The 25,077-nt window shown below is 35.1% G+C and overlaps 2 protein-coding genes and 2 non-coding genes across 4 annotated transcripts; 3 read left to right on the top strand and 1 right to left on the bottom strand.

Moving 5' to 3' along the window:
- Positions 1-12,462: 12,462 nt before the first annotated feature.
- LOC136218366 (bifunctional 3-dehydroquinate dehydratase/shikimate dehydrogenase, chloroplastic-like) lies at positions 12,463-15,395 on the top strand. Its single transcript, XM_066005198.1, has 10 exons — positions 12,463-12,720; positions 13,252-13,345; positions 13,426-13,644; positions 13,715-14,055; positions 14,141-14,204; positions 14,290-14,398; positions 14,487-14,636; positions 14,721-14,869; positions 14,976-15,138; positions 15,256-15,395. The coding sequence occupies exons 1-10, from the start codon at positions 12,521-12,523 to the stop codon at positions 15,297-15,299; spliced, it is 1,533 nt and encodes a 510-aa protein (XP_065861270.1). The 5' UTR covers positions 12,463-12,520; the 3' UTR covers positions 15,300-15,395.
- A 315-nt stretch (positions 15,396-15,710) lies between these two features.
- On the bottom strand, positions 15,711-17,429 carry LOC136218367 (zerumbone synthase). Its single transcript, XM_066005199.1, has 2 exons — positions 17,203-17,429; positions 15,711-16,512 (listed from the first exon to the last, which is right to left on the bottom strand). Exons 1-2 carry the CDS (start codon positions 17,220-17,222, stop codon positions 15,711-15,713), a joined length of 822 nt encoding a protein of 273 aa, XP_065861271.1. The 5' UTR covers positions 17,223-17,429.
- Positions 17,350-17,441, top strand: TRNAY-GUA (transfer RNA tyrosine (anticodon GUA)). Its single transcript is given in 2 exon segments — positions 17,350-17,386; positions 17,406-17,441. It is a non-coding gene; the product is annotated as a tRNA-Tyr (tRNA).
- Positions 17,442-20,218: 2,777 nt separating this feature from the next.
- Positions 20,219-20,290, top strand: TRNAP-UGG (transfer RNA proline (anticodon UGG)). Its single transcript has one exon. It is a non-coding gene; the product is annotated as a tRNA-Pro (tRNA).
- The last annotated feature ends 4,787 nt before the right edge of the window (positions 20,291-25,077 follow it).

The following is a 25,077-nucleotide window of genomic DNA, read 5'->3' as shown; positions in this document are numbered from 1 at the left end:
TCACCGATACTATTTATCCAACTAGCATCTAAATAACCCTCAAGAACTGCTAGAAATTTATTATAATATAATCCAAGGTTTTTGGTTCTTTTTAAGTTACCTAAAACCCTACCAATTGCTTTCCAATGTTCATGACTCAGATTACTTGTAAATCTAGAAAGTTTACAAACAGCAAATGCAATATCTGGTCTAGTACATACATCATACTTCCTATCGCACTTGCATACTCAAGTTGAGCAACACCTCTTCCTTCCTTTTTACTAAGTTTACAAGATGAATCATAAGGGGAATTAGCCTCTTTAAACTTTAAGTGCTCAAATTTATTAAGCACTTTTTCAATATAATGAAATTGACTCAACGCAAAACCCCCACTATGTTTTATAGCCTTGATACCTAAGATAGTATCAACTTCATTTAAATCTTTCATTTTAAAACATGAACTCAAATAGTTCTTAGTCTCATCAATTCCTTTCATATTGGTTCCAAAGATTAACATGTCATCAACATATAAACATATGATGACACCATAATCTTTTGTAAATTTAGAGTAAATGCACCTATCTGCTGAGTTATAAGTAAAACCATGTGACAAAATAACAGAATCAAAATTTTCGTGCCATTGTTTAGGCGCTTGTTTTAATCCATACAAGGATTTAACCAATTTGTAAACTTTATTTTCATTTCCAGGGAGAACAAAACCCTCAGGTTGTTTCATGTACACTTCTTCTTCTAAATCCCCATTTAGAAAATCCGTCTTCACATCCATTTGATGTACGTATAGACCAAAAATAGAAGCTAAAGCCATAAGTACTCTAATGGATGTAATTCTAGCCACGGGTGCATAAGTGTCAAAATAATCTACCCCTTCTTTTTGAGTAAAGCCTTGTGCAACTAATCTAGCTTTGAAAGAATTTATAGATCCATCTGTATTATACTTAATCCTAAATACCCATTTACATCCAATAGTTTTGGACCCTGGAGGCAAGTCCGTAATATACCAAGTATTATTTGATATCAATGAATCCATTTTATCATTGATTGCCTCTTTCCAAAAAGCTGAATTTCTAGAAGCCATTGCTTCTTGAAAAGTTTTGGGATCATCTTCTACAGTAAGTATAATTGGTATTTTATTAGTAACCCCATTTCTATTTCCCTCCACCAGAAAGAGAATATCTTGAGAATTAATAAAATCTGGACCTAAATTCTTCTCTTTTCTAGTTCTTTCACTTCTTCTAGGTTCATTAGAAGAATCAGGCACAACTCATTTCCCATTTGAGTTTGAAGAAATTTGTGGTGCTATTGAGGTTTCTATTCCTGTGGAATCGCCACGAAATTTATTTTCAAAGAATTCAGCATCTCGTGATTCCACCATAACATTAGAATCCAAATCCAAAAACCTATATGCTTTTGAATTTTCAGCATAGCCCACAAAAACACTTTTCAAAGCCCTTGGTTCTAATTTAGTTTTCTTAGGATCTGGAACCTTGTAATATACAAGACAACCCCACACCTTAAAGTAACTTATATTAGGTTTCTTTCCCTTCCAAATTTCATAAGGTGAAACTTTAAATTTCTTAGAAGGTACTCTGTTGTGTATATGACATGCGGTTAGTAGAGCTTCTCCCCACAAATTAAGTGGCAAATTTGCATTAACAAGCATTGCATTTAGCATATCCCCTAAAACACCATTTTTCCTTTCAGCCACTCCATTTTGTTGAGGCCTATAAGGAGCACTAACCTGATGTATAATTCCGCTAGACTCACAAAAGAAGAAAATTCCGTAGGAAAATACTCCCCACCTCTATCATTGCGTAAAATTTTAATTTTTTTATTCTTTTGTGTCTCTACCACGACTTTATAACATTTAAACATTTCAAATGCTTGGTCTTTTATTTTCAACAAATAAACATAGGTAAAACGAGAACTATCATCAATGAAAGTTATGAAATACCTATTACCTCCTCTAGTTAAATTTCCATTAAATTCACAAATATCAGGAAGTTCTAATATTTCTGTACTTCTTTTAATTTTAGGAAATGGTTTCCTTTTCATTTTTGCTTGAACACATACCTCACATTTATCTTCATGATCATTACCATAAGATATCATTCCATTTTTAGACATATATTTCATGGTTCTATAATTGGTGTGTGCTAAACGACTATGCCATAAATGAAAAGAAGTACATTCAATTGCATGCACAAGAAAATAAGCAGAATTCTCAACTTTATTAATAGACAATTTGAACATTCCATTACAGACATAACCTTTCCCAACAAATGCTCCAGCCTTAGACAAAATTATTTTATCAGATTCTATTACAGCCTTTAACCCCTTCTTACATAACATAAAACCAGAAATTAAATTCTTCCTAATTTGAGGAACATGCAGAACATTGGTGAGAATAACTTTCTTTTCAGAAGTAAACTGAATTTCAACAGTCCCGGTTCCTTGAACCTTGGAAGAGTGATGATGACCCAATAGAACTTCATGGTCTGGAGAAGAATCAATATAAGTCTTGAAGAGTTCTTTGTTATTACAAACATGAGTAGTTGCACCAGAATCATACCACCAATCATTACTTATGGTAAGAGATGCCATATGCAATTCTTGGATCATACCAATTTGCAACTCAGAAACCATGGCAATAATTTCATTATTATCAACATGTTCAACAACATTTGCTTTGTCCTCACTCTCCTTCTTATTCTGATTTTTGCTATCCTTCTTCTTGGGGTTCTTACAGAATCTTTTGATGTGTCCTTTTTCACCACAATTATAACAAACAACATCAGATAAATTTTTCTTAAACTTTTTATTGTTGTTGGGGTTATTCTAATAATTTCCTTTCCTCTTTTTGCCCCCCTTCTGATTATTACTGACATAATTAACTTTAGAATTAGAAGTAACATCATGTTTCTTATCACGAATTCGAGTTTCCTCTTCAATTCGTAAATGCTTCTGAATTTGTTCCAAATTAAAATCCTTAGAAGTGTGCAACAGTTTCTTTCTATAGTTATTCCAACTTGGAGGTAATTTGGCTATGATTTCCCCCACAAGTAATTTCTCTAGAATGTCTATAGTAAGATCCTTAAATTTAGAGGCCAAGATAAGAAATTCATGGACTTGGTCAAGTACAGATGCAGAATCATTCATAGTAAATTCAAAAAAATTTCATAGTGATAAACTTATCTGCCCCTTGCTTTTCTGAATTATACTTTGTCTCCAGAGATATCCATATATCCTTTGCCTTTTGTACAGGAATGTACAAATCATAAAGAGGATCAGAGAGATGGTTTAGAATATATCCTCTACATAGCGCCTCGTCTTCTTCTCGCTTCTTACGTTCAGCCACAATTCCATCAGTATCTTTGTCACTCGGTTCTAGAATAGACTGCAAATCAATGTCCATAATGTAAAAAAATTTCAGAGTGATCAGAAAAAATTTCATAGTCTCCTTCCAATGAGTGAAATTCATCCCATCAAACCGATCAAGTTTACCAGCATCACCAACATTCTTCAACGCGTTCTCCATAATATTTCCTTAAGATTGTTAGAAATTCGGGATCACAAACATAAAATAGGGACGTGATTAATCACTGTCCTTAAGGAAATATTAGCCCCCACTATCAATTGCTATTGGGTTTCTGACTAAGTTTCCTCTAGGATTTCCCTAACATAAAATTAATGATAGCAATTTCATTAATTTCCCTATGAACGTATTTGAATAATTAAAACAGTAAGTGAAAAGGTATGAAGGATTGAGGATATTTATAACCAAAAAGTTTGTTGTCAAACAGTTATAAAACTGTTTTATCTTTATCCAAAATACAGATGTCTCTAGACAATACAGATGTCTCTGGACAATACAGATGTCTCTAGACAATATAAAAGATAGATTTCCTTCTTATTCTTTCCATGTGGAATTACCACAACACCAATATTAAAGACTAATATACAACAATATATTGGTACGTATTTAACATCATTTTACTTATAGTTAACAAACTGTATTGAACCATTTGGAATATAAAAGCACAATTAATGAATCAGAAGTTATAAAACCAAATAGTTCAAAACCAAGCAAAAATGCACTTAAACATATGAAACACACACCCTATAAAGATGACATAGGAGGAATGAAAACCAAAGACATGTCCCTAAATTTGGTAATGAGCAAGGAGGATAAGAAAAGTAAAAGAGAGTTCATCAATGCTTAATTGATCGAGTTTTTGAAGCCTGTTTGCTGGAGAACACAGTCATGGATTTCTCTTTAACTGGCTGCATTCTCTTGGAGTAAATGTACTATACTATCAAGCTTGCGAGGAGGATTTTAGTTTCAATAGAGGTTGCAACTTTGCTCTTTTTATTTTCTAAAACATTGAACCTAAGTGAGGAATCTAGAGAGAAAGCAACACTTTTGATACTTTGTATCAGATTTGCAAGATTTGAAAGATGGTCACTTGGAGCAACTTAGGATTGGGGCAGAATGATTTTGGATGGATTTGACAAATTCCCAAGCGGAAGAATGCAGGTTGTGCACTTTCTTTCCCTTTATTCAGTTAGAGGAGTCATCATAGGTCCTTTTAGCCTTCCTTTTGATAAGATACAGTTCATCTAAGGTTAGAGATGGGGAAGAAGAATCATTCTTCTTTCCCTCTATTCATCTTATGTAACTGCTCAGTAAAACGTTTTCAAAAATTCTAGTGGGGGATTGTTGGGTTTGGCCCAATTTTTAATTTATGAAAATAAGTCCATGCCTTTGTGTTTTAGGATGGAAAGTATCCCACATTGCTTTCAAAGCACTTGGTGGAGATACTTATTAATGAGGTCCTCACACACTTGGGGTGTGCCCCAAGGGGTACCCACTTTTGTGAAAGGGTGAGGATCAACCTCTTGCTTGACCACCACACGCCCGCTGCCACCGTCCGAACCGGGTTGGTGTGGTGTGGATCCTATAATTTTTAATTCGAAAAATTAATAATTTTTCGGGTTTATTTTTTATTTAGTCTTTTCTTAACGTTATTCTCTTAACGTTTATTTTTCTGAACGTGTCTTTCTCAAATCCAGTCTCACCCACCTTCCCTGATTTTTCTCTCACACCTTCTTCTCCACTGAATCAGAGCTCAACAGCTCTTTTATCCAGTATAAATAGGTGTGAGAGACTAGCTTACTTACTGCATTAATTCATTCATTCATTTTTTCGATTCTGAGCAAACTGAGCAAATTACTGAGTGTAGACAGAAACGATTTTGTACGGTTGCAATACAAAATCATATTACAGAGATCTTGTGTTGATTTATTAGAGGCGATCTCCTTTGATTGCTATTCATCGGTTGTATTCTAATCGTTTACTTGTTTGTTTTGTTTGTGTTCGTGAAACTCGGGATTAAGAGTTGTGGGCATGTCATTTGCAACTGTAGATAGATCGTCAATAAAGGTATTTCGTTCTATCACTATTTATATGAAATAACGCTTAACGGATCTTGGATTAAGGGAAATAGGTAAAATTTTTATATTTCCGTTTTGCCTGTGTTTGCCTATTTTCCTTCATATGGTGCCGCCAAAGAAGTTGAATGATGTCCAAAAGTTGAACAAAAAGATTAACGCTTTAGGTTGGTCCTTATCTTGTTCGGCCAACAAATATCTGACGTTTTACAAAAGTCTCAAGGGAGCCAAGTGAAAGTGACTAAAATTGCTTGAAAGTCTTCCTTTTTTATGAGATAATGAAAGTAATTGGATAAATTCTCCCTTATTTCTTACTTACCTTTTCTATTTCTCATTTTTTTTTCCAAATGAAAATGGTCAAATATCACTTATTTCTTTTGAAATTGAGAAATGAATTTTTGATAGAAGTTTCTTAAAAATGAAGGCTAATAATATGATAGAAGTTTCTTGAAAATGAAGGCTCAAAGGATAATCTAGTGGAAAGATGTTAGGTAAGTCAAATATACAAAAGTTTGTGTGCGCAATTGAGTTAGTGCGATTTAAGCCTAATAATATGATCTTCGTCATATTAAGTTCAAATGAAAAAGTAACCGGTCTCAATTTGGGTTTAATGCAAATCTTGAGGTTTAATATGTAAACAAAAGAACACATAAAAATGACAAAGAAATAAGAGCGTTTTGATGTTTTCTCTTTTGAAGCTCAAATATACTCACATATGTTCAAATCATTTGCGCATTTAAAATTAAAAAAAAGCCTTATAATGATCTTAAAGACAAATAACAAAGTTCAGTTTTGGAGGAGGGATGGACAAAAACACAATAAACACATACATAAATGCCCAATAAAAAAAACATAATTAAAACATGCATTAGACCAAGTCTCGTAGTTGTTGGTTTGGTGCCACCTCCATTCTCGCACGACTCCTTGGTCATGGGTCTCCTCCTCGGCCGTTCTCCCCAAACAATTGACAAGGTTGGCAAAGCCATTATCATTAATAAAACCAAGTATAATTTAGATTATGTGTAGTGTTTTCCTCTTCTTTGTGGTCAAATTAATCAAATTTTCAAAGACCATGTTTTTCACACAATAATGAATTAGCAATTCATTATTATTAACCTTATTACTCTCATGCTTTCGGCTCAAGGCATTTGTTAATTTCTGCAAGAGGTAGAGTGTGTAGTCTTTGATTAATTTAGCATCAAATGGGGTTGTCTCATTTGTAATTTCTACCAAAAAATCTCCAAGAATTATATCTCGTGCCAATTACGAACCCCTTCAGTCCTTTGACAACCCAAATTTATCTTCAATCAACGCTTAGTTACTATACAATCTACTCCAAACATCTTAAACCCTATCTAATGGGCACTATTCTCCTAATAATGTGTTAGAGTTGTGTAAAACTCTTGTATCAAGGCCAAATAACCCACGAATTTTCTCCTAGAAAATGAGTACCACCCTAAGTCTTTCAATGTTTCCTTGATATTTTCACTCCATCCTTTTGAAGCAAGGAATTCAAAATCAAATTTATAAAATGAAGTAAATGGTAAAGTTGAAATATGTTAAAAACGTTTACCTTCCTCTTCGGCGAGGAGGATGAAGGGGAAATGGTACTTGATTGGGAGCAGAGTTACATCCGATAGAGGATTTCGAGGCACATTCAGGGTGGCTTCCAGTTGCGGATTAGATGTTTGGCCTTGTTTTTCGTTGTTCTTGTCATCTCACCAACGTCTCTTATCGAGCAGTTTTTACTACTTTCATAAGCTTTCCTATCTCTCTTCACATGTGTTATAAAAACAAAGAAACTTGAAGCAAAAATTAGGGGGAAATGGAAGAAGGAGATGGAAAAGATGGAAAAAATGGAGAAGATGAAGAATCTCTTTCTTGGAAATGGCCTTTTCAAATGTTGATTTGGTGGAAGAGTGAAGAAAATTAGAGTTTATAGGGAAGAGGAAGTGATTTAGTGAGAATTTATTTAATAAATATAAATTTAAATTAAATGAGGAGGGAGATTGGAATTGTAATAGATGATTCTATGGGAAAAATACTAATCCCCATCCTGAAAATGATAAAATATCCTAACAATAAAAAGGGTATTTTGAAGGCTCAAAACTATTCCAAATGGCAATTTTGACCAAATTCTGCATGTCTGGCTCGACGAGCCAGAGCTGTGTGCCACTATTCTCCTTTCTAATTTTCAAGCTCATTGTGCCAGACTTTCGACATGTCGAGCTGGAATTAGGAAATATTGATGGCTCATCGAGCTGGACGCAGCTTGTCGAGCTAGCAAAAATTAATTTGCCCCTCAGTTTGGCCTCCTAGCTTATCGTGCTAGTACACTGGCATGTCAAGCTGGGATTCTCATAAGCAGATCGATTCAGTGCTTACTAATTCATAAGCTCTTATGTCATTGGTGGATATCTAATATCCATGACCAATGAAACACCATCAACAACTAAAGCATATATTAGTCTTTAGTTTATTATCATTCTCATGATAATAACATACTATGGGTGTTTTAGAATAGTATCATAATGGATCATACTTTTACTTTTTTTGGATCCTCAACCAATCAAACATGAGTAGATAACTAAACTTGGATACTCTATATAGTAAATTTGCACAAGATAAATGAACTAAATAGATTGATGCCTTATTTATTAATAGAACAATCAAGTTACAATGTCTCAGGACTAGGGCATACACCTAATAAATAGAACATTAAAACTTTGACAACTCACTATGGTTGGGTATATCTTTTAGATAAATTCAAAAGTTTTATGTTATGAAAGGAATTGAACATCAATTTTCAATTCTAAGCACTCTGCAACAACATGATGTTGCTGAGAGGAGAATTGAACTCTCCTCAATATGGTTAGGTCTATGATTTCCTAAACAAAATTCCCTTAAAACTTGTCACTTCTACTCTATATGAGTTATGAACAGGTCACATCCTGATTTAAGTCGTGTTAACCATGAGGTTTCACAATTTTTTACTCACGATAGCTCGATTTGGTTAGTTCCTACAGCCAATGAAGTGTCTTTTTAATATACCTAGACATATCTGATTGATATGTCTTAATGGGAGAAAACTAAAAGTGACAGAATTTGAATCACGAGATGTTATCTTCCTTTCGGAGACATTGGCCACGGTCACACTTTATATAAGGAACTAGATTCAAACAAATTTCTCCATTCAAATGGGAGAAATTTTGAGGAAAATAAAATGTTCAAGTACCTCAAAAACTTTTGAATGTGATTTTTAATTAAATGTGAAAAAATGGAACATGGTTTAAGTGAGTGCATTCTTCAAGCATATTTTCTAAATTATCTATTTCAAGTTCTCCTTCATGTTCATCCTCAACTATCCAAAACTCAGTTTCATCAATTGATTCATAATCAACTAGATCAAACGTTTTCTTCCAACGTTAGATCTATAAAACATAAAAATTAGAATGAATCAAATTGTCATACAATGAAAACAAAACAATGAAATTATGCAATAAGATAATCGCATACTTATTGCGCAAATGCAAATTGTAATGAACATAGACAAAATCATTAAGTTTTTGATGCTCCAATCTATTTCTCTTCTTAGTATGGATACACTCATATCCAAAAGAAGAAGCAGTCTGACTAAGAATTCTAATTGCCAACTTTAACAAGGTTGGCACTTCATAACCAAAATTTCTCCACCATACATTTATAACAAGTAATAATAAATAATAAATACAAACATGATAAGAGCATCATAAATTTTTTGATAAAAAACTAAATAGTAAATATTTAATTAGCTTACCAGGTCTCATAGCTCTGCAACTGTCGAGAGACAAATCTCTAGCAAACCCTCCTAATCTTGATCGAAATATGTCAATATCATTAAGAAACTTATTTTTGTTGAAAATCTTCTGATTATCAATAAAATCCATCAACGATCTCATAATCTCTGGTTTGTTGCAATACTTAATTGTATCATATTGAAAAGTCGGACTCAACCAATATGCAACAACATGAAGATTTTGGCACAACATCATACCCCACCAGTTCTTTATAATAGATGTGTAAGGCTTGTACAAATGCCTCTCCCTTTTAAACAAATCTTTTATGCCATTACCAGCCCTATACATCCCTTTATAATATAACCAAGTGTTGTGTTTTCATCAGAATCATAAATTTGTAGCAAACGCTTCATAGGTGCCATTACTTTAACAAACATCAAACTGTTGGTCCAAAACTTCTCTTTTAAAACAATTTGTTTGAAATATTTACCTTTAAGCATCTTCAAGTATTGTCTGAACTCGTCACTTACTACCAAAGCTTGCAAATCATGCTTGTGATCATGTAGACTCTTCAATGCAATAAAATTGGTGGTAAAATGAGTGGCACCAGGATACTTGCAATATAGTTCTTTGTATGTGTAGGCTCTGGTTGATCTTTCAGAGGACGATTGTTGCTGCCCACCCCTGCGAGGAGGTGGTGGGGCTGCGTAATGTACTTCCCTGCTTGAGGCTTTGTCAGACTTGTGGTTGCTCCTACCTTCGCTGTAACCAGGCTCTCTTCGAGACTGATATGCCATGGGCGCTTCCTCCTTCCTGCTTCTCGTGCCATCCTTGGGTTTTACGGGGGCCTTGCCTTTTTCCTCTCATCGGGCCTCACCTTTCGCATTGTCTTTTTCTGACTCTTCGTACCCCGCGGGGCGATCACAATCATCGTACCTGATGAAGGTCTACGCCATGGTCATAAGCTTCTCGAAAGATCGGGGCATCTTTCAAAAGCACTTTTGCTTCCGTGGTTCGCATGATGTTCCCTTTGCCAGCGTATTGTGCGTGACTTCCAGATTAAGGCCTTTGACCTGCGAAGCCATATGGTGGAACCGAGATAGAAAGTTTCTGAGGGGATTTGTGGGTTACCGGCGAAGGCATTAAAGTCAGAACTGATTTTGCGGACGTTCACAGTTGCTGCGAATCTCGAGAGGAAAAGGTCCTTCAAAAGGTCGAAGGAGTCGATTCTAGGGCCAGTTCACAGTACCAATCCTGGGCGCTCCCTGATAAGGTCGTCGGAAAAACCTTGCACATAATATCCTTGTCTTTTGAGTATAGGTTGATGGTGCTCATAAAGGAGGCGACATGATCTTTAGGGTCTTCCGTTCTAGAATAAAACGCCAGGTAGTCTTGGGGGAAACGAGTTTCAATGATGCGGTGAACCAGAGGGGTTTTGCTGGAGGTTACTGATAACATCCAGATATTATCCAAGGGTGAATCCTAAAGCTTCATATAAGTGGAGGACCAAAAGAGCATTTATAATATTCATAACATTTTGAACAAGTTTAACCAAAAGAACAAGTATTATAAATCAACTCAAGTGTACCTTCTGTCCGACATCCTTTTTTCATTCTCACGAGTAATGATTATATTCCAACATCTCAACATACATCTTGAATTCTTCTTAGAATATCTTTTGTCTCTCCATAGCACTTGATCTTACCAAAATAATGTGGTATGCTTAAGTTTTAACAAATAGGAATGTTAAAACAACCACTTTTCTTACATCAAATGTTCCTCTCTTATACAACTAAAATATGGAAATTACATCATTTCCATCTTACAAATATTAAAGAGTTTAAAAACTTAGGCTAACTTATCTCCTTCTTTTCCAATGTTTCTTATCTTTCTTTGTCACCTAGTTCTTCACATCTTGCCACATACATGAGTGTTCATTATCTTTCTTTGTCACCTAGTTATGTGCTATGCTTGTACTTCTTATTGATTATTCTTGCATGTATCTCGTTTAAGATCTAATGACTCAGACTCTTCAGCTATTTCCATCAGATAATTCCCGGGCAGACGTGGCCCGGTTGGTGGGGCTGCGTCCGCCATATTGATTCGTAAGGGTGCTGCTGCAGCATCCGAAGCTGCCAAACTTCCCGAGAGGGTGGAGACAGCCGCTAGTTCGATGTCCCCTTTAAAAAACTGCCAAATTTTGTATTCTCCTCCTGAAGACTTGCATGTTGGTCGATGATCTTCATTTGAGATGTCGTATGGACCGCCTGTGCTGCTTAGAAGCTGCGGAAGACGTTTATGAGCTTGGCGGTGTTGCATGCTCCTTCTTCTTATGGTTCCACCTCATCGAGCAGAGGGGCTAGCTAGGTTCATCGGTGCCACATGGTGACTCGGCGATGGTTCTTCCCTCTCATGATTCGAGGAAGTTCCTACGGTGGTCGTCAACGTTTCCTTAAGTGGAGTGATCTGTGGTGTGTCTTCCATTTAGTATGTGATGTGCTTCTGACAGATCTGAGGTTTGCTTGCTCTACACGCTCACCGCACCAAATAATGATGATGTGGGGCTACGGTATGCCTTCACAATCAGATGTCATCTCTATGCGGGGAGCGGTCCCTGGAAATACTCTGACGTTCAATTTAGTTTCTGGGTAGCTAGAAAGATAAAGTAATAAGTTAGAGAGAGAAAGTGGGTAGATCTCACTTAGTGGCAGGTGAGCCCCTTTTTATAGATGGTGAGCAGTTTCTTGGTGGGCATTGTGCTTGTAGTTGGGCTGATTTGGGTTGGGCCTGGCTCATATCCCTTATGACAATTATAAAAAAAAAAAAAAAAACTTTTATTTTACGTGATAAACCTCGTGGAAACTATTTATGTCACATGTTTTTATATGAATTTTTTTCACTATATATGAAATAGGGAAGGATCAAGGGGATGATATGGGGTTTGAACACCCACTGATTGTCGAAATTTTTTATAAAAATTATATATGAAACTTTAATTTATTTTTGCAAAAACATGTGAAAATATCAATTAAGCACTTATAGATGATATAGAGTACCTAAAACAGCCCATATATGTAAATCCTGAATTGGTGGGTGATGTGAAAACAGTTTGCAAACTAAATAGCTCTTACATTTACATGTTATTTCTTATTATGGTATAAATAAATATATAAGGAAATAATTAATATTGTGATATTTAAAAAAAAAAAAAAAAAGGCAAGGAGTTTGTTATGGGAAAAGCTGTCTAAGTCTATATATATGAAATTGTCTCCCATTGAGTGAGTGAGCTGAAAGAAATGGCAGTCCGGAAGAATAATTTGGTGGTGTGCACGCCAATAGAATGCAAAAGTGCAGAGGAAATGCTTAGTTCGATGGATAAAGCCAGAGCTGAAGGTGCTGATATTGTGGAGCTTTCCATTCATATTCATTCCATCTCTTTCTCCCAACTTCATCAACTTATTCAGCTCCGGACTCTTCCTTCCATTCTTTCTTTCAGGTTCCTTTCCTTTCCTTTCACTTTTTTCAACTTCACCAGTACGAGTTTTATTTCCATTCCATTCTTGCTTTTTCAATTTCTCAACCAATTAAAAGATACCCAGCCACATATTGTTTTATCCCATCTATTATTTCGTAAATATGGAATCATTTTTCCAAATTAAATATAATTAAATAAAATGAACAATATAGAAGACGTATTAAAATAAAAAAAATGAAAAATATAGAAGACGTATTTGGATAAGTAGTATAGGGGAGGTGATTGGGGCATGTGCCGTGATAACGTCATATATGGCGGGCGGGGTCGGAATTAATGTTTCTGTTTATTCCAACCAACCACTAATTAATACAGTACTAATATATGGTCTCCAAATTCATTGGACCCACTCCACTCCGTCGCTTCGGACGTGTCGTGTCCTGGAATGGAATGAATGAATCTCCTCATTTTTTTATTCTTTTTTGTACTACTTTGATTGGAAAGGTAGGTTTCTTAATTTCCAATTAGTAATCATCACTAATTTAATTGGACCAGGCCCAATGCCAATGCGGACACTAAGACTACTTGTTTGCAAATACTAAGACTTGCAACCGATTTGCATGTTGAATTTGTCGAAATGGACTACGAGGTAATCAACCATTGCTAATTCTGCATAACATTACACTTTTTTATTTCTATTTCTATTTCAATTAAAATGAATTTCATCAGGTGGCTTCTTCTGTTGACATGGCTCAATATATATATAACCGATCCAACACCAAGTTAATTGTTTCAAGCTATATCAATGCCGGTAAACCTTCAGCTGAGAAACTTGCAACTCAAATTGCTCTCATGCAGTCTACTGGAGCAGATGTAATTAAGCTAGTAATCAATGTCGATAACATCACTCATTTGGCACCTCTTTTTAAAATGCTTGCGCATTGCCAGGTACACTACTTACTTGCCTCTATATTTTCCACACACTTCACCAACTAAACTACATAATATTTGTTTGCAGGTGCCTTTGATTGCTCTTGCGGTTGGCAGTAGAGGCCTTATAAGCCAGCTATTAAGCCCTAAATTTGGTGGTTTTTTGGTCTATGGATCATTAGCAGATCACCCAGTTCATGGGATGCCAACTCTCTTCAGTCTTAGGCATGTCTATAAGCTTGAATATATAAATGCAGACACTAAAGTTTTTGGTCTCATTTCAAATCCTGTTGGACATAGTAAGGGTCCTATTCTTCACAACCCCGCCTTCAGATACACTGGATATAATGGAATTTATGTTCCAATGCAAGTCGATGATATCAATGAATTCTTTACAACCTACACAAGTACTGACTTTGCTGGTTTCAGGTTAGCTTTCCACCCTTTACTTTCCATACTTCATCTTTCTTATTAACACATCTTCTTCTTAAAATGGAACTTCTTGTCATGATAGCGTTGGAATCCCACACAAGGAAGCAGCAGTAAGCTGCTGTGATGAAGTTCATCCACTGGCTAAGGTCGGCAAACTTTTTCCTCTTCTTCTAAGTTTCAAAGCATTACCATTACATGTCTCTGATATTGTTGACTTTGTTTACCTATTAGTCCATAGGAGCTGTAAACACTATTGTAAGGAGACCCGCAGACGGGAAACTGGTTGGTTACAATACAGATTGTGAGGCTTCAATTACTGCAATAGAGGATGCATTAAGAGGTACATGAAATGCTGATAACAAGTTATACTCAATAGATTTTGAGCACATTAAAGATGACGATAAACTGCTTCTGCTTCTGAAAAGCAGAAAGACGAGCTACTGGTAAGGGAGCATCAGATACTTCACCTCTAGCAGGGAAAACATTCGTGTTGATTGGAGCTGGAGGAGCAGGAAGAGCACTTGCTTTTGGCGCCAAAAGCAGAGGAGCTCGGGTAGTTGTCTTCAACCGTAATTATGGTAATCAAAGCAAAAAGCTTCTCTTTACTTTGTATCTATTCTCTTCTCTTCTTTTCCTGATCTTCGTTCCATCTTCGGAAAAAGAGAGAGCAAAGGCTCTTGCACTTGCAGTTTCAGGTGAAGCTCTACCATTTGACAACATTGACAGATTCCACCCAGAGAATGGAATGATTCTGGCAAATGCTTCAGCTGTGGGAATGGAACCAAATGCAGACCAAAGTCCTGTTACAAAGGTTGTCCATGTTTTTTGTGTGCCCATCTTTATTTCTAATCTGCATACATTGTGGAAATTCAGAATTTAGACTCATCTGCATAACTCACTTGTTCATGAGATTTCAGGATGCCTTAAAACGGTACGAATTGGTATTCGATGCTGTTTACACTCCCAGAAATACTAGACTCTTGCAAGAGGCTAAAGAAGTTGGTGCCATTGTTGTGAGCGGCGTTGAGATGTTCATTAGGCAGGCTCTTGGACAATTCAGACTGTTCACCGATGGATTAGGTAATCTATCTGTTCGACATCCAAAAAGAATAATCAGCATCAACTAGAATATATAATGTCGCTGAATGTTTAAGCTGAAAGAACAGTAACATTCATATTGCTCACTCTACTTTGCAGCTCCAGAGGCATTTATGCGCAAGCTGGTCTTGGAACAATTCTAGTTGAATCCTCCACCATCTTCAAGAACTTGTTTACCGTATCTAATAAAACTGTGAAGATGCCTGCTTGTTGCCAATCTTGAGTCTAGACCAGATTGGTTTAACTTATTGTATCAAAATACCACAGCATATCTACTGCAAATTCCTGGTGAAGGAATGATAACAATAATATCTACCAAAAATTAGTAGCAACGTGCCTGTAATCTAATTTCATTGCAATCTCTCTCTCTCCACATTTTTTACAGAATAAAATTGCCTCTAGAGCAATCTAAAATGTGGTTCTAAATTTAGAACCCACATGAGTTGCATAATGAGAACAGGAAAAAGGAAAGCAGGAAAATATAAAATTCAGTGATTGCGGATTCCACTTTCACAAGGTTCATCCTCTAAAATCTCCATGAAACAAATTTGGCACTACACCTGATCCGGTGCAGGAAATGCTAGACTCTTGAATGATGTAAATCCTCCATCAACTACTAAATTATGCCCGCTAACAAACTTGGCAGCATCGGATGCCAGATACAATGCAGCATTAGCTATATCAATTGGCTCACAGTTTTCCCCCTTCAGTGTACCGGTGCTATGTAGCATTTCCACAAGCCTTTTAGCATCAACACCAGGATAATATTGCCTCAATTCTTCCATGACAAATGGAGTCGGAATGGCAGAAGGTGATATGCAATTCACTCTGATCCCATACTCACGTAACTCAGCAGCAGCAGACTTAACAATGCCAATAACAGCAGCCTTTGACACAGAGTATGTAAGCTGTGCAGCCCCACCAACGATTCCTGTGACACTAGCTGTGCAAAGAATGGAGCCAGTTTGTTTTGGGATCATCACACGTGCTGCATGTTTGATCCCAGCCACTACTCCTCGCACATTAATGTTCATGACTCTGTCGAATACTTCAAGGTCAAGGTCTATAACACTGCGCGGAGTCTTGCACGCTACCCCTGCATTGTTGTACATGATATCGAGTTGGTTGAATTTATGTACAGCAAAATCTATAGCATTGGATACATCAGATTCTTTCATTATATCACAAGCAACGAATACAGCATTTGGCCCAAGTTCTTTCGCAGCTTCTTGGCCCAGTTGGTGTTGAATATCAGCTATAACAACTTTGGCACCATTGTTGATGAATTTGGTTGCAGTTGCCTTTCCAATACCACTTGCTGCTCCGGTGATCAGTGCAACCTTACCCTCTAGTTTGCTATACCACGCCATAAAAGAACAATTGAGCATCAACATAAATCTATTTGACCATTTTCATTAATTTGATCTCTCTTTCTTCGTGTACAACTAATACTAAAGATTCTGGACTTCAAGCCTAATGAACCCAATAACATGCATTACAATGTTTACATACAATTAATTGTTGTCTCTCTTGACCAAATAACCACAATTGCAGGCTTTCAATTGAGAACTGGCTTTTGTACTGGACTTAATTTAATAATATTAAATTATTATGATCATATCTGACATGATCATATCTCACTGCATAAGCAAAAATTAATGCAGTAGAAGGACAATGCTGAGTTCAAAAAAAAGGGAGGGTTGAAACTAACAAAATTTACTCACCCTCCAATTTGGGTGAAAAACCCTTGTTAAAGATCTCAGCAAATGAGAATCTTGAGAAGGATGCATGTTTTGTAATAAATACAAAAAAGTCAACAAAAGCATATTACAATCCATTTGATTTGATCTTATAATAGCGGCCAAAGAACACTCTGGATCAACAAATATTCATAGAAATTCAAAGATCAGACTAAAAGTAGCATAAGAAGAACACTGTTATAAGCTCAACAACTATCATCTGTCATCACTTTGTAGGGGAAAAAAAACAAACATAAAAAAGCACAAGTTTCAAGTAATTTTCTGTAAAGATCAAAGAAGAGCTCACCCATATCCAGTTCTGAACATTTTTCCACAGCACAAGGTGAACAAAAGAATGAGGGATTATGCTCCCCGTCCGACGAATTATTTGTGTGGATTGGGAATAACGTATAGCTAATCGTTATATTAAATAGAATCAGAAACTATAAATAAGCCGACCTTAGCTCAGTTGGTAGAGCGGAGGACTGTAGTCGGACAATTCCACAGCTAATCCTTAGGTCGCTGGTTCGAATCCGGCAGGTCGGACTTTTTTTACTTTTGTATATATTTTGTTGAATTTTTACTTTTGTATATATCTAAAAGTTAATATGATATTTTTGTTCTTTTAACAAAACAAAAGATTATATATAAATGTAAGAAAGAAATATCACCCAACATGAGAGCACTTATTTTTCTTTTTCTAAGAAACAAAAGATTTTATAAATATAAGAAAGAAATATCAGTAAATATGAGAGCATCTATAAAAATAGGCTCGGATTCTTAGACAATCCTTAGGTCGCTGGTTCGAATCCGGCAGGTCGGACTTTTTTGAATTTTTACTTTTGTATATATCTAAAAGTTAATACTCCTTCCATTCCATTATACTGTATAAGTCATTCTAGGGTATTTTACACAAATTAAGAAATATATTGGTTAACTAAAAAAAATTCTCTCTCATGTCACTATTGGGCAATAAACATTGGAATATTAAAAAACACATGTACCAATACAAAAAATAATTCTCTCTCATGTCACTATTGGGCAATAAGCATTGGAATCTTAGAATGACTTATATTTAGGGAAAAAACTAATTTGCTAGAATGACCTATATAATGGAATGGAAGGAGTATGATATTTTTGTTCTTTTTAACAAAACAAAAGATTATATATAAATGTAAGAAAGAAATATCACCCAACATGAGAGCACTTATTTTTATTTTTCTAAGAAACAAAAGATTTTATAAATATAAGAAAAAAATATCAGTAAATATGAGAGCATCTATAAAAATAGGCTCGGATTCTTAGACAATAGTTGTAACCACAAAAAAGGTTTAAATTATTATTTAGTTTTGGATCTATCCAAAATTTTATCATTTGGTTTTTCAGCTATTATTTGATTACATTGGTCGAGGCTCATTCCAATTGATGAAATTTCATCCAACATGTGAGCACTTATTTTTCTTTTTTTAAGAAACAAAAGATTTTATAAATATAAGAAAGAAATATCAGCAAACATGAGAGCATCTATAAAAATGGGCTCGGATTCTTAGACAATAGTTGTAACCACAAAAAAGGTTTAAATTATTATTTAGTTTTGGATCTATCTAGAATTTTATCATTTGGTTTTTGAGCTGTTATTTGATTACATTAGTCCAAGCTCCTTCCAATTAGTGAAATTTCACCTAATTTGAAGCCAATGTGACAGAATAATAGGTCAAAAACCAAATGATAAAATTTTGAATAAGTTAGAGGTTAAATAACATTTTAAGCCTAGACAAAACATAGCTAGCTAAATAACGAGCTACTTTGTTACCTGGCCTTTTAGAAAATAATAGAAAAGTTGGGACCAGAACTAAGTAAACGAAGACAGTAATTAATGATAACACTGAAGTTTGAGAAGTCCGAGGTTTTAGAGTTTCATTTGAGCTTCCAACCGCTGTAGTAAGGGGCCAATGTGCAATTCTGCAGTAGAGGCTAGTCTGCTCAGAAAACTAGCAGTCACTCTCAGAATCCAAAAGTGCAGACCGTAGTTGGTGTGCATTTGCATCCGCCGCAGCAAGGTTAGTTGAAAATAAATTCAGACGATTTGGCTTCTAGGGCTACAGGAGTCGCGGGTGCAGGAGGTATCTTCCGCATAAGCATGGGTTTTCTTTGAGGTTGTTTTTCCTTATCCGTTGGCAAACCTTTGTTCGCATCGCAGAACTCCAAGAAGCGATATTTGCTATACTGTTGGCTTGGGAGAAGGGTTGGCATCGATTTTGGCTCGAATGTGACTCTACATATGTGGTCTCGTTATTTCATCATCGTTCTACCCTTGGCATCTTCGGTAGGAGTGGTTGGCTTGTCGTGACCATATTGAATCCATTATCCATAGGATTCATTGTAATACATATTTATCAGGAAGGAAACTGGGTGGTGGACGTTCTTGTAGCTTACAGTAAAACAGCTATAGATATTGTTTGGTGGAGCTCAGCTCCTTCTTTCTAATTTTTTATGACAATTGTCATCTTGAACAGCTTCGTTTTGTTTAGCTTATCTTTCTTTGTTTCTCTTTTTCTTTTTCAATAATATTCGGGTTTCTTGGGGGCTCGTCGCGTGGATTGCCAACCTGGTTGGAATGTCTCGCTTTGGTCTTCGGGTACTTCCCAATTTCATTCAAAAAATATAAGTCTGAATGAGCATAAAATTTAAGAAAAAAAACAATCTCATACCAAGTCATTTATTAGACGATGCATTCAAGAAGTATATAATTTATTGCATTGTTTTGTACGTGATAAATTCGTTCTCGTCCAATAACCTGTATTTTCAAATTTAATGAAAGTTATGAATTGAACAATATTTAAATTGTATATATAATTTGTATATGGTTTAGATTTGACAGTTTGCACATAGTTAGTCACCGTTAGGTTTTAAGTGGCTGAAAATACTAAAGTAAAATTACAATCGTTCTAAAATTTAGATAATTAACCGTGAGGACCGAGAAAATGTCACCTAGAGACCAGACTATATATGACAAGAAAGCAGGTTAAAACCTTATTTGGATAATGTAAGAGATGAGCATTGCCAACCAATGTTCTCTTGAAAAAAGCCAAGTAAAAGATTAAATTAATATGTGTATATAATGATGGTCGGGTCGGGTCGGGTGAAAAAGATGAACTAAGAATTCACCTCACCTTTGATATCCCCTTCATCAATCCATCTTCAAGAGACTTGTAACTTACTCCGCTTACAACTATTAGTTTTTATAGTCGTTGTTTCAAACTCCTATTGAATAACCACAAAAGTATATTTGTTATTTATTAATTTCATTATTTCATATATTTGGGCGTTTGGTTTAGTGGTATGATTCTCGCTTTGGGTGCGAGAGGTCCCGAGTTCAATTCTCGGAACGCCCCTATTATTTTTTCTCTAAATTTCAGTTTTTAAGTTTCTAATTAATATTTATAGTTAATAAATTCATTTCATTTTTTTATAAAAGGAAAAAAGCATTTTAAGCTCCTTGATCTTTCATTTTTTTTGGTATATTAAGCACTTGATCTTTTATTTGGATACATTAAATGGATAATTACTAATCTAGTCCATTTAAATGGGTACATTAACATATTTGACACACTTTCCTTTCATCTAACCAAATTAGACACTTTCATCCACTTTGGACAAAAATATCCTTATTTCAATTCAAATTCTTCTTCAGACTCTCAAACGTCTACTTCTCCATCCCAACCCAGAATAGAAAAAACTCAAAGAGAGCAATAGTCAAAACAAAAAGTAGAGATGAAATATTTGTATGAATGTCCTTTGAATTTGGTGATCTCGGGAATATATGTAATGAGTTCGGTTTTGTTAGTGATTTTGAGATTAGTAGAGATCAGATGAAAATATTTATTGAAGTATTTTGAAAAGGAAACACAAAACAGATGAAGCTTTTCAGTAGAAACGTGTGCTTTTAGCTTATACGCCTACTTTTTTTTGTTGGTCTTGCCTCTTTCTTCATCTGCAACTGTATCGTTTCAATTTCTTCCATTTTTATCGCATTTGCGATGAAATTGTCGCATCTGCGATATGAGTGATTTTGTCGCAGATGCGACAAATTTCGCCGTAAATGCGACAGGAGCAACTATCGATGCAACAAAAATGGAGGAAATCAGAATTGATGGGTTCAACGGGGAAAAATTCAACTAACCAACTGTGTACTTAAATAATGAAGAAAGAATACTTACATGAACTTGAATAATGTATGAATATGCTTAGATCTTGGGTTGAATTATTGAATTTTGTTGTAAGGATTTGAAAGAAATGAAAAGGAGAATGAGGTTGGGGGAGGTTAGGGTATTTTTGTCCAGAATAGATGAAAGTGTCTAATTTGGTAAAATGAAAGGGACGTGCGTTAAATATGTTAAAGGACCCTTCAAATGGGCTAGATTAATAATCAGCCTTACATTAAATCTCCACTCTTTTATTTTCTATCACATTAAGCCCCTAATGAATATGAAAGTCAATTTTGGACATAAAACTCGGTTAACATAATGTTATTCATTTCACATGCGTTCGAAATTTTTATTTTTGACAGTCCAAATTAGTTTTTAATAGGTGTAATGTGGCTATAGAAAAACTGTAAACCTTATTTCCAATTGAAAAATATATAATTTCAAACACATGAAATTAATAACGATTTTATAACTGAACAAGATATCTACAACTAAGGCCTTGTTTGATAACTCACTTAATCACTTAAATTAAAATATTAAGTATTTACTTAATTTAAGTGTGTAGCGTTTGATAACGGTTGTTTTTGCACCACTTAAATTAGTTAATTAAGTTAAAAATCACTTAATTTGATAAGTCAAAATATTTAACTTAACATTTTAAATTAAATATTATCAACTAATATTTTTATAAAAGTTAAATCATCCAATACTCTTTTTTTTTGAAGTAAAAAGAAAATTTCATTAATGAAAGTCAGAATACAATATAGAACAAATAAAATCAGGAGGTCTTAAGAACCATTCCATCAGTCCTGACATAGAGTAGGCAGCTCGAGCAAGCTCATGGGCTATACTATTCGCAGAACGGCTAACGAAATTGACACTAACGTCATTTAAAGAATTGAACAGAGATTTGCACTCTTCTAATATAAAACCATAAGCAGGCCTAAAAGGTCATTTCATAAGATGATTAACTATCGTAGCAGCATCCGATTCAATCTCACATTTTCTCAAACCTTTATTTTTTAACCAACTCATCATGTCCCTTATACCCACTACTTCTCCATCTCTAACTTGATGGTTGTCTTGGAGAAGCTTAGAAAATGCACCACAGAACTGGCCTTCACTATTGCGAAGCACAACCCCAACCCCTAACAAACCAGAACCCGGAATAAGGGAAGCATTAACATTTAACTTGTGAACCTGGGGAGGAGGTCTGCACCATCTATATGCTAATGAATTTTGCGTCGAACCATTTTCGTCGTGATGCAAGGTTTGTGCATCATGCCATTCCTTCAAACCCAGATAAGCCATTTGAAAAACCACTCTTGGAGACATCTTAATATTATTCCAAATGTAATTATTTCTACCTGTCCAAATATCACAGATGACCATGACCCACACACAAATAGAGTCACCAGACAGTGTATTAAAAATAAAGCTCATCCACTCCTTGAATAAGTCACCTCTCCAGTTTAGAATTCTTTACATTCCTGCAATCTGCCAAACTCGAATGAAAATGTTGCATCCACATAAAACATGCATAAAACTCTCCTCAAATGAACCACAAAATGAATAGATGGGACTTAAATCTACATGTCTCTTAATTAAATCATCAGCAGATTGGATAATATTATGACAGGCTCTCCAAATAAGATTTCTCACCTTCAAGGGAACTTTGAGCTGCCGAATTTTCTTCCACAAACTACTTATAGTATCAACTGGAATATTGCAAAGCCTCTTATAAGCACTCCGGACAGAATAGTTTCCATCATGTTCGAAACACCAGAACCAATCATCCTACAACAGATTTTGAGAAATAGGAATACTAAATATATATTTTTGATCATCCGAATTGAAAAGATCACAAATAATATCTATGTCCCATCGTCTCTCACCCAAAACAAAAAAGAGAACTAACCGGAGCAGCAACAATAGGATCTTGCAACACATAAGTTGAGACTCTAAGAGGAGCTCATAGCAGCCAAGGATCATGTCTGATACGCAAGTTATTACCATTTCCAATTCTTCTGCGACAAACTTGAAACCCCTGATGACCGTGAGATAAAATTTATCTCCAATTGGTTCATTTATCCCCAAATCATCTTTATGAACAAACTGAACCAATTAAATTAATATATTAATAACATTAATGTCAGATTCAAAAATAGAAGTATAAAAAAGAGCAAATTAATTGGTTAAAATAAAAAGGGTCAAAACAACTCGTTTAACTAGCAATCATTACTTTATGGTTAATTTAAATCAATTTAGAGACCAAATATATGCAGAAAATATATTTGACAGTCTAATAATAATAAAAATCAACACTAAAAATAAAATAGAAAAAGCGAAGAACAATCTATATTTTACAATACAAAAAAAATAATAGACAGAATTTGTCCCTTAGAAACCTTTACCTAGGTTGTGGGATAATTGGAAAAATCACAAATAATGGAACACGTAATTAATATTCAGATGGTTGGGGTTTTTTTTTAGTGATAAAGATAGAGTTACGACTATTTTTAGTATGAAATTCGTCTCCCTCAAAAGCTGCGTAAAAGCTGTTATTTATATGCTTGAATTAGGATCCAAGGTAAAACTTGGAAAAACGAAATTAAAGTAAGGGTAAAAAGATAACTTTTAATGAAACATAGTTTAGCTCTGAAACTTCCTTTAATGACTTCCGATTTTGACGATTCTCATTTCGTTGGACTCGTTTCAACGAGGCGAACATTTTCGTGTCTAATAGTCTAAGGCTAAAAATGACCCGAACTAAGTTTATTATCCATTTTATCCCAAATTTTACTAAAAAACTTCAACTAGTCACAAGTAGGGGTGAGCAAAAAGTCCAAAAACTGACGACTGAACTGATAATCGAACCGAAATTATTATTTGGTTCGGTTATTTTAATATTTTGGTTCATTTCGATTGTCAAAATTTTCTTGTTTGATATTCGGTTATCGGCTCGGTTATTCCAATAAAAATATTGGTCTAACCGAAAACCAAACCGAAATTATGTTTAAATAAAAAAATATAATTTTACTTATTTATTTATTTTTTATACTTCAATTGGTACAAGAAATTCCATAATTTTAGTTTTAAACATTATTGAATTAATTTGTAATATATGAGGTATTTGGTTAATTGATTTTGAAATTGTAAATTCCAAATTAATGAAGCTAAAATTTCATATTTTTTTACTTGAAAGCGTGATGCGTGTGAGGGGGGGGGGAGATAGGCATCCCAACTATGTTGGTACCCTTATCCGTGTCCTCGAGCCCAAACCAATATTATTAAGATTAAAAACAAATGAGTTACAAATTAACAAAGTAGAAAAAAGAATGAAAAGAATCAAACAAAACGATAAACACATTGTTTGCTCAAGTTACAAAAATAAGCTGAAACACAAAAGTCAGGAACTGTATCCCAACAAATCATTTCTGAACTCGTTCGACCAAAATTCGCCAAAAGGTCTGCAACCTGATTACCCTCTCTGTAGATATGTGTAACAATAAACGTCATGGAGGAGAGCTGGCGTAGACATTGAATCCAATCTGCGCGGACTGACCAGGGAACTAATTTGGAGCGACTACACATTAACCCAACCACGTAATTCGAGTCACTTTCTAACCATAACTGCTGCAAACCATTATTAAACGCCACTATAATTGCATGAATCAATGCTGAAAGTTTCACAATATAGGAGAAGAAGAGCTGAATCGGAAAAACAAATGCTCCTAAAAACAAACCGTGTTGTGATCGGAATACACCCCCGCAACCGGCAGAACCTAGGCTACCCGTCATGGAAGCATCTATATTTATTTTAGTCTATCCTGAAGGGGGAGGCTGCCAACATACCTGAATTGTTCATGGAGCTCAGTGCGGCCGTCTATGAATTCCAAGTTCCTGAATAATATGAAGTTCCAGCTCTGAATTCCACATTCCACCCGTAGCTAGATTATCTGCCTCACGAATGG

Source organism: Euphorbia lathyris, chromosome 2, assembly GCF_963576675.1.
Source record: "Euphorbia lathyris chromosome 2, ddEupLath1.1, whole genome shotgun sequence".
In the NCBI taxonomy this organism is placed as follows: Eukaryota; Viridiplantae; Streptophyta; class Magnoliopsida; order Malpighiales; family Euphorbiaceae; genus Euphorbia; species Euphorbia lathyris.
Note: the sequence above shows the minus strand (reverse complement) of the source record. Positions and strands in the feature narration are given on the sequence as shown.

Excerpts from the sequence above, each read along its gene's own strand:
- LOC136218366 (XM_066005198.1), top strand. The coding sequence starts at position 12,521 with ATGGCAGTCCGGAAGAATAATTTGGTGGTGTGCACGCCAATAGAATGC. Across the intron at positions 14,056-14,140 it reads ACTGACTTTGCTGGTTTCAG|CGTTGGAATCCCACACAAGG; the intron begins GTTAGCTTTCCA and ends TTGTCATGATAG. Across the intron at positions 14,399-14,486 it reads AATAGAGGATGCATTAAGAG|AAAGACGAGCTACTGGTAAG; the intron begins GTACATGAAATG and ends TCTGAAAAGCAG.
- LOC136218367 (XM_066005199.1), bottom strand. The coding sequence starts at position 17,222 with ATGTTCAGAACTGGATATGG. Across the intron at positions 16,513-17,202 it reads ATGTTCAGAACTGGATATGG|CAAACTAGAGGGTAAGGTTG; the intron begins GTGAGCTCTTCT and ends GGCGTGGTATAG.